At 46.6% G+C, this 8379-nt stretch overlaps 1 protein-coding gene across 5 annotated transcripts in view; it reads right to left on the reverse strand.

Annotated features, from left to right (window-relative positions):
* Positions 1-7150: 7150 nt before the first annotated feature.
* Positions 7151-8379, reverse strand: part of HGSNAT (heparan-alpha-glucosaminide N-acetyltransferase) — a 47103-nt gene continuing 45874 nt past the window's right edge. For 3 of the 5 annotated variants that reach the window (XM_068532143.1, XM_068532146.1, XM_068532148.1), the window contains 3 exons: positions 8255-8325; positions 8053-8165; positions 7151-7406 (listed from right to left, as the gene is read on the reverse strand). In XM_068532143.1, coding sequence (XP_068388244.1) covers positions 7225-7406; positions 8053-8165; positions 8255-8325 — 366 coding nt within the window. In that variant the 3' untranslated portion in view covers positions 7151-7224. Of the gene's footprint in view, positions 7451-7484; positions 7600-8052; positions 8166-8254; positions 8326-8379 lie in introns of those variants that run through there. The other 2 variants (XM_068532144.1, XM_068532145.1) reach the window with 2 other exon arrangements.

Consider the following 8379-nt stretch of genomic DNA (forward strand, 5'->3'; position numbering starts at 1 on the left):
CCTCACAGAGCAGAAGGTCTTCCTCATTCCAGGTCTTGATCCAGGTCTGAAGGCACGACACAGCCCACCTTCTCTGTTCACTGAGTTCTGAAGGCTGGGAAGTCCAAGATCAAGATGCTGGCTGTTTGGTCTCTAGTGAGAGCACCCTTCCTAGCTTGCAGGCAGCTGCCTCCTTGCTGTGTTCTTCCCACTTTTTTTTTTTTTTTTTTGGCCATGCCACACTACCTGCAGGATCTTAGTTCCCTGACCAGGGACTGAACCCAGGGCCACAGCAGTGAATGTGCCAAGTCCTAACCACTGGACTGCCAGGGAATTCCTCACCACTTTTATCCAACATAGTTTTGGACGTCCTAGCCACAGCCATCAGAGAAGAAAAACAAATAAAAGGAATCCAAACTGGAAAGCAAGAAGTAAAACTGTCACTGTTTGCAGATGACATGATACTATACATAGAACGTCCTAAAGATGCCACCAGAAAACTACTGTAGCTCATCAATGAATTCAGTAAAGTTGCAGGATACAAAATTAATACACAAAAATCCATTGCATTTCTATACACTAACAGTGAAAGATCAGAAAGAGAAATTAAGGAAACAATCTCATTTACCATCACATCAAAAAGAATAAAATACCTAGGAATAAACCTGCCTAAGGAGGCAAAAGACCTGTACTCTGAAAACTATAAGATGCTGATAAAAGAAACTGAAGATGAAAAAACAGATGGTTAGTTATATCACGTTCTTGGATTGAAAGAATTAATATTGCTAAAATGACCATGCTGCCCAAGGCAATCTACAGATTCAATGCAATCCCTACCATATTACCAATGGCATTTTTCACAGAACTAGAACAACAAAAAAAATTAATTTGTATGGAAACACAAAAGACCATGAATAAGCCAAAGCAATCATGAGAAAGAAAAACATAGCTGGAGGAATCAGGCTCCCTGACTTCATACTACTACAAAGCTACAGTCATCAAAACAGTATGGTACTGGCACAAAAACTGACACATAGTTCAATGGAACAGGATAGGAAGCCGAGAAAAAAGTCCATGCACCTATGGTCAATTAATCATGACAAAGGAGGCAAGAACGTGCAATGGAGAAAAGACAGTCTCTTCAATAAGTGGTGCTGGGAAAACTGGACAGCTACATGTAAAAAAGAAATTAGAACATTCTCTGACAGCATATACAAAAATAAACTCAAATGGATTAAAGACCTAAATGTAAGACTGGATACTATAAAACTGCTAGAGGAAAATGTAGGCAGAACACTATTTGACATAAATCACAGCAATATCTTTTTGGATCCATCTCCTAGAGTAATGGAAATAAAAACAAATATAAATGAATGAGACCTAATTCAACTTAAAAGCTTTTGCACAGCAAAGGAAACCACAGACAAGATGAAAAGACAACCCAAAGAATGGCAGAAAATATTTGCAAACAATACAACTGACAAGGGATTAATGTCCAAAAGATACAGACAGCTCATACAACTCAATATCAAAAAACCAAATGACCCAATCCAAAAAATGCGCAGAAGACCAAAATAGACATTTCTCCGAAGAAGACATACAGATGGCCAAAAGGCACATGAAAAAATGCTTAATATCATTAAGTATTAGAGAAATTCAAATCAAAACTACATGGAGGTATCACCTCACACCAGTCAGAATGGCCATCATCAAAAAGTCTACAAATAATAAATGCTGGAGAGGGTGTGGAGAAAAGGGAACCCTCTTGCACTCTTGGTGGGAATGTAAATTGGTGCAGCCACTATGGAGAACAGTATGGAGGTTCCTTAAAAAACTAAAAATAGAACAACCATATGATCCAGCAATCCCACTACTGGGCATATATCCAGAGAAAACCATAATTCGAAAAGTTACATGCACCCCAAATTTCATAGCAGCACTATTCACAATAGTCAAGACCTAGAAGCAATCTAAGTGTCCATCGACAGAGGAATGGATAAAGAAGACGTGGTACATATATAAAATGTACCAGCCATAAAAAAGAATGAAATAATGCCATTTTCAGCAACAGGACCTAGAGATTATCATACTAAGTGAAATAAGTCAGACAGGGAAAGAGAAATATCATATGATATCACTTATACGTGGAGTCTAAAAAATAAAAGATACAAATGAATTTATCTACAAAACAGAAATAGACCCACAGACAGAAAAAAACTTATGGCTACCAAAGGGGAAAGGAAGGGGGAGGGATAAATTAGGAGTTTGGGATTAACATATATACATCCTATATGTAAAACAGATGGTCAACAAGGACCTAGTGTATAGCACAGGGAACTATACTCAATATTTTGTAATAACCTAAGGGAAAAGAATCTGAAAAAGAATTATATAACTGAATCACTGTGCTGTACACCTGAAACTAACATGACATTGTAAATCAACTATACTTCAATAAAATTTTTAAAAATAAAATTAGATCAATAAAGTGGTTTAAGGAATAGATATCCAGTTTCAGAAAATATTTCAACTAGCTCATTTTAAAGTGGTTATCACTGTGATATGAGTGGATTACAAATATTAAACCATCCTGTTGTTTTTACAAACATGGCGTGCGTTGCCCATAGCAACTTTCAAAGTAAACACTCTGGCACCTTTTGATTTCATAACCCCTTCCTCAGATCGGCGTCTGGGGGGCAGCACACATCAAAACAAGACTGTCTCACACCCACATGTGTAGGGACCAGATAAAAAGGAACCAATCATCTTTCTTTTTTTTTTTTTTTTAATTCGGTGGTGCGTTGCTGTGCAGAGTTGCAGGAAAAGGGCCACAGGATAGAATGGAAACTCAGACCAAGTGTGCAGACGAGGAAGGGCTCGCACCACTGGCACAGGAGGGGTCCGTCCAAGCCCTGCACTGAGAGACTCAACCAAAGGGCAGCCGCCTTCCAGCAGCTTAAGGGGTGTCCCGGGATGACCCCAGCGCCCTTAAAACGTCTGCCTGAGAAAGCTGCCACCGCCAGAATTTACTCTTTGCTCCTTTAGAAAGCTTGCAGTGCTCAACCCTCCCTCTGTTCTCTGAGATGTGAGACTGCCACCCAGAGCTGTTTCCTCCAGGAGCTCTCTCTGAAATGTAAACATCCGGGGAGGATGGGGACTAATTCCGTGGGTACCTTGCTTCATGTGGCACCACCGCCTCCTGCCATAAGGATAGAAGTTTGTTTCTCCTCCGTAAAAGCGCCAGTGAACAAACCCAGGTGGCCCAGTCACGTGGACCAATCCCATCGCAGCTCCCGGTGCCTTTTCAAAGCCAGTCAGCCTTTCAAACTCCAGCCTTTTGTTTCAGGAAACCAGTTCCGATCACGCTGGACCCTCTTTCCATTGCCCTCACCGCTTTAGCAGCCTCTGGCTTTGTTCATCTTTGACAAGGGCCGGCTTTGCCTGTGATTTGTTAAACTGATGTAAGCTGTCTCCTGGGCAGAGCTGTAACAGGCAGGATTTGGATGGAGGTACCACTTTACAAGCCAAATGACACACAGAGTTTAATCAAATAGCAGAAAAACTCTGTTTATCGAAGTGGAAGGGTGTGACCTCTAATAAGATAAAATGCAAGAAGGAACAGCCATGAAAGGTGGGAAAATCAGAAAAAGAACTGACCTCTGTAGAGAAAATCCAGCAGTCAGGACAGAATCCCACCAGACCCGAGATGGTAATGGACACCGTGGGAAGCCGTGGGCTTGGCCCTGCGGGCAGTGAGGCCAGCTGTCCTTACAGCTGCGTTTGGGATGGATTCTGCAAAGGAAAGCTAGCGGGATGCTGGCATCTTTTATCTGGCGCAGTGTTTGCACATACATGATTAGATAAGGGGGTTACAGGGTCTGGAGCATCTTATGACATGATGCAAACATCTAGCATTTCTATCAACATTGAAATTGGAAACGCATGTAGCCTGAAAAAAAACAATGTTTTGGAACTAATGCCCAACAAAAACTGATTACTGGGAGAAAACTGGTGGCTTGCTACACCAGTGAAAACAGATTACACAGATATGCAACTGAAGACAACCACTGGCGATGCGTTTTCCCGCCTGATTTCAAAGTTTAAACAAAAGGTGTGTTTAACACCTCAGAAGCTGCACTGTTCATAGGGCCATGGCTTCTACAGCGTACTGCTTAGGATTTTTAAAGATCTACCCCTAGTTTTTTACAATTGATGGAAATCTGTTTCTGAAAGGCAGTTTGATTTGTTGAGAAAATTTCTCAAAGTCCATTTGTCGCCCCCATTTATTTGGAAAACAGGACTACATTAAAGGAAAAATAAAAACTAGTATGTTGACTTTCATTTAAGCTGATACCGTCTGACACAAACCGGATTATTGTGCATTTATGAAAGAGGCCCCTTATGGGCCAGAATGAAGTGAGGTAAAGTGTAAGAGCAGCAGTTTATTCACCTAATTATAAAAGTGGAATTAGGAATATAAGTGCAAAAACTGAATAAACAATGTCCAATTATTACATCCCCACTCCAGGACAGTACTTTCTGCTTTGTTACACGAGGACTCCGCCCAACTTCCCCACAGGACGCACTGTGACACGTGTCTTCTGCAGCCACCGCTGCACAGGGCTGTCCCCACCACCATGTCCCACTCCACCACTCACCCCGCACACCCCCTGCCCTCCCCAGGGAGGTGCCAGCTGTCCCCGCTCAGCCCCGGGCCAGGCCAGTCCAAGCTCCCTCGTCACGGCTGCTTTTGCACAGTTTGGGGAGCGTTTTCTTGCCAAGAACGTTATGAGGCACAGAGGGGATGCCCGCTCCCTCCCGTGTGGCGTTGGCTGAGTGCGTGTGTCTGTCGTGATGGCAATGGGGCGGGCATCTCGGCCGTGAAGCGAGCTGGCTGAGCTGGAGCCCACCCGCCTTGGGACTACTTATGTGCGATGCTCTCCTTATAACCCAGCTGGATGGGGAGTTCCTGCTCCGTCCGGCTCAAGACATCCTAACCGATGGACACCCCAACTTGAGAACTGCTTCTGGAGAGGCCCAGCTCAGCCTTGCCTGCTGAGATTCGGGATGACACAGCCATGACCACCCACAAACGTGCACCGCAAGAGAGGGATTTCCTCAAAGATGACAGCTCTCCCCCCGTGCACGCACGCGCGCACACACACACACGCGCACACACACGTTAGCTCCAGATACACGTGAAAGCAAGCCCACCACCCCATTTTGCTCTCACACACCCTTATTTAGCGCCTGCACGTGAGGAGCGTGCCTCATCCTCCACAAGCTCTCAGTCCAGCGCGGGAAGCTGGTCATGGACCCACGTCGCTGTCATACAAGGCAGAGAGCAACAGGTGCCACGAGACTGAGCCCAACCAGATACGACGAGAACCCAGAGGAAGAAACTATTACTTAGGGACAAGACTAAGAGATTAGAGAAGGTGCCTTAGAAGCAGGGGGCGAATGTGATAGGTCAAGCATCGATGGGAGAAAATTAAGGGGACTAAGCAAAGTCAGGGGCAGGAGGCAGCTGATGGGGCTGCAAGTAGCAGGCTGGGTCCAGGGGGCTGGCAGGGAGCCGAGAAGCTGTGCTGGGCTCAGCGGAGGACGGCTCTACCAGCCAGCAAAGCTGTTCCACCTTCAGGGCAAGCGCTTGTAAGGAGGTGATGCGAGTCAGGCTCTGTTTATGCAGTGTAATCTGGGGCAGAGGGCAGTGACATTACAGAAGCAGGGACCGAGGGAGGGAAAATGATTCCTCTTGGCATCTGGGCAAGAGTAACAGGCAGTGACCGTGAGAACTGAGACGACTTGGCAATGACTAAACATGGGAAAGGGGAACAGAGGAGGTAAAGCGGGTGAAAGACGGTTTTATCCGAGAGACAGAGGGTCACCTGTCTGCAGAGCTGGAACAATCCAAGCTGGAAAGGCTTGTGTTTGAGAAGAGAGGGTGGAGGTGGGGAGCCTGAATGCTGGCGGACACCCAGGCGGACAGGTACAAGTTGGGATGAGAGTTCGGGTAGAGATGGGGTAGCTGGAAACTCACTATCCATGCAGGGTGATAGCTGACATCAGGGGACAGGTCGAAGTGACCCCGTCTCACCATGCAAGGATGCTCCAAAGTACAACCTATTGCCACAGCTTCCTTCAACATGGAATTCTCACAGAAAATCCCTAAGTAGGATGCTGCAAAACGGGAGTGCTGGTCCTCTGTGTTCTCCTCCTTCACTCCTGAGAAACAGGTCTTCAGTTTGGTGATTCCAAGCAGGAAAGCCACCTCCATTGTGGAGGGTCATTCTGAAAAGAGTTACTCTGATGAGAGTTTTTTAAACTTCTCATTTATTTTGAAGAGTTTCCTGTAACAAAATTATTTTTCTAAGGATTTCAGAAATGCCACCGATGTGTCCCACCCCGCTGGGTCTCAGAGCTGGAGGGGAGCTGAGCGGGCAGCACCGTGTCCCTCGTTGTGATGGGACCTGCCTGGCGTCTGACCCGGCAAGGACGCCACAGCAGGAGCCCGGCCATGACCATGAGCTTCTCTCTCTTCCTAGAGACAGAGGATGGCCTGGGGGACCAGCTACCACCCAGACACACAGACAGAAAGACAGACAGGCAGGAGGTGGGTGGGTAGAGAGATGGGTATATGCAAGGGTGGCTGGGAATAACACATCTACTGTTTCACTTGTTTTTCAAGTGAGGAAAAGGAGAAAATGGCTTCTGATAGAAAGGCATTTTTTTTGGACCCACCAGTTACTTACAGATCTGAAAGGAGATTACTTGGACTTTCTTGAAATACTAAACTGTACGTAACCGAAATATATTAGACTGTGTTACTACACACCATACCCAATGAGCTTCACAGTCAGACACAACAGAAACGGTGGTATCTTGGTCGGCATGGACCAGCACAGAAAGACAGTCTGCAGGAAAGAAGATCAGTAAGATCAGACCTTAGGTGGTCACAGAAGCAAAATGGCCTGGTTAACGCCCTTGTGAAAAACTAAAGGAGAAATCCTTAGAATGAAGTTGCAAAGGCATCCATTTCTACAGAAGGTGGAGAGAAAAGACAGTTACGTTTCAGATGTCTGAGTCTCACGTACACAGAGTCAGAGGAGCCATGTCCAATCAACCAGCCTGAGCACGTCCGCATCTCCCCCAATAACCTGGAAATACGCAGTTTTATAACGAATGGCTCCTTTTAATGAGGCCCCAGGCCCTGTCGTCCGCCAGCAACGCATCTCAGCTGCGGCCTCAGATTTTCCAAAACACCTTCTTCTTATAGAGAACGTAGGCGATGAGCACCCAGAGAGCAGTGGCGACTGTGTTCTGAACGAGATGCTCCTTGTGCGCCTCGCTGTCTCCCAGCCTCCACTGGAAGGGGAAGTAGTTGGCGAAGACCTCGTGGCCCACGTACACCAAGATCGAGTTCATGCCTGGGGAAACACAGCTGGTTGTCGACTTAACTCTTGAAATTTGCCTTTAGTTCAGTGAAAAAAGAAAACGTGCCCACTTGTTACTGGCTACGCCAAAAATAAGTGATGCGAATCTTAGAGATTTGAGTGTAAACCTTATCCAAAAATTATTAGAAAACATTCCTTCGGTAAGTGTAATTCTGGAATACGAAATCTGAAAGGAAAGCCAGAATTATTCATTTATATTCTCTACACAGAAAACTTGAGGACCAACGAGCGTAAACTGTTACTGGACTCGGGGCTGAAACGAGTCACTGAAGTCATCTGCTGTCTCTCGTCTCGGGCAGAACCCGTGCATCTCCGCGTGGTGTCTCTTAGGCACCGCCTGCAGGGCAGTGGGTTTACATGAGAAAGCACAGCCCTGTTTCTGAAGCTCGAGGGACTGCATGACGTGCCTGAAGCGGCCAGAGGGGTGCATTTATGATCCCACAACCTAAATGGTAAAACGGGGTGGGGCTGCCTGGGGACAGACCCAGCGACGCCCTGCGTGGACCCCCTCGGACCCACTCGGCCGGCACCTTGGATACACCCGGCACCCGCGGCCTCTGGCCCGTCCGCTGGGTCCCCGCCTCCGTGAGGCCTGGGGCCGGTTGGTGGGGGGACTCACCCGGGTAGAAGAACGGGGTTCCCGTCCACAGCCCCTTCACGTCCACAACGGGGTACAGGACCAGCAGGATGAAGAAGGCGAAGGAGCTCAGCGTGGTGACATAGGAGATGGACCTGGGGGACAGCGGGCATCTCAGGGTTCCCGAGAGCACATCCAACGGCAGCCCGACCGGATGTGAAAATGACAGGCTTTCTGTACCTACCAGAGGTTTTTGTTGACTGGAATAAAGCCTTCATTTTCGGAAGCCTTTGTCAAAGCAACAGAAATAAACCCCTAGAAGCGGGGAGAAAGAGGTTAAAGTTTTTTACATCATCTCAAGAAACAATT

The sequence above is a fragment of the Eschrichtius robustus genome, chromosome 21, assembly GCF_028021215.1.
Source record: "Eschrichtius robustus isolate mEscRob2 chromosome 21, mEscRob2.pri, whole genome shotgun sequence".
Taxonomy (NCBI): domain Eukaryota; kingdom Metazoa; phylum Chordata; class Mammalia; order Artiodactyla; family Eschrichtiidae; genus Eschrichtius; species Eschrichtius robustus.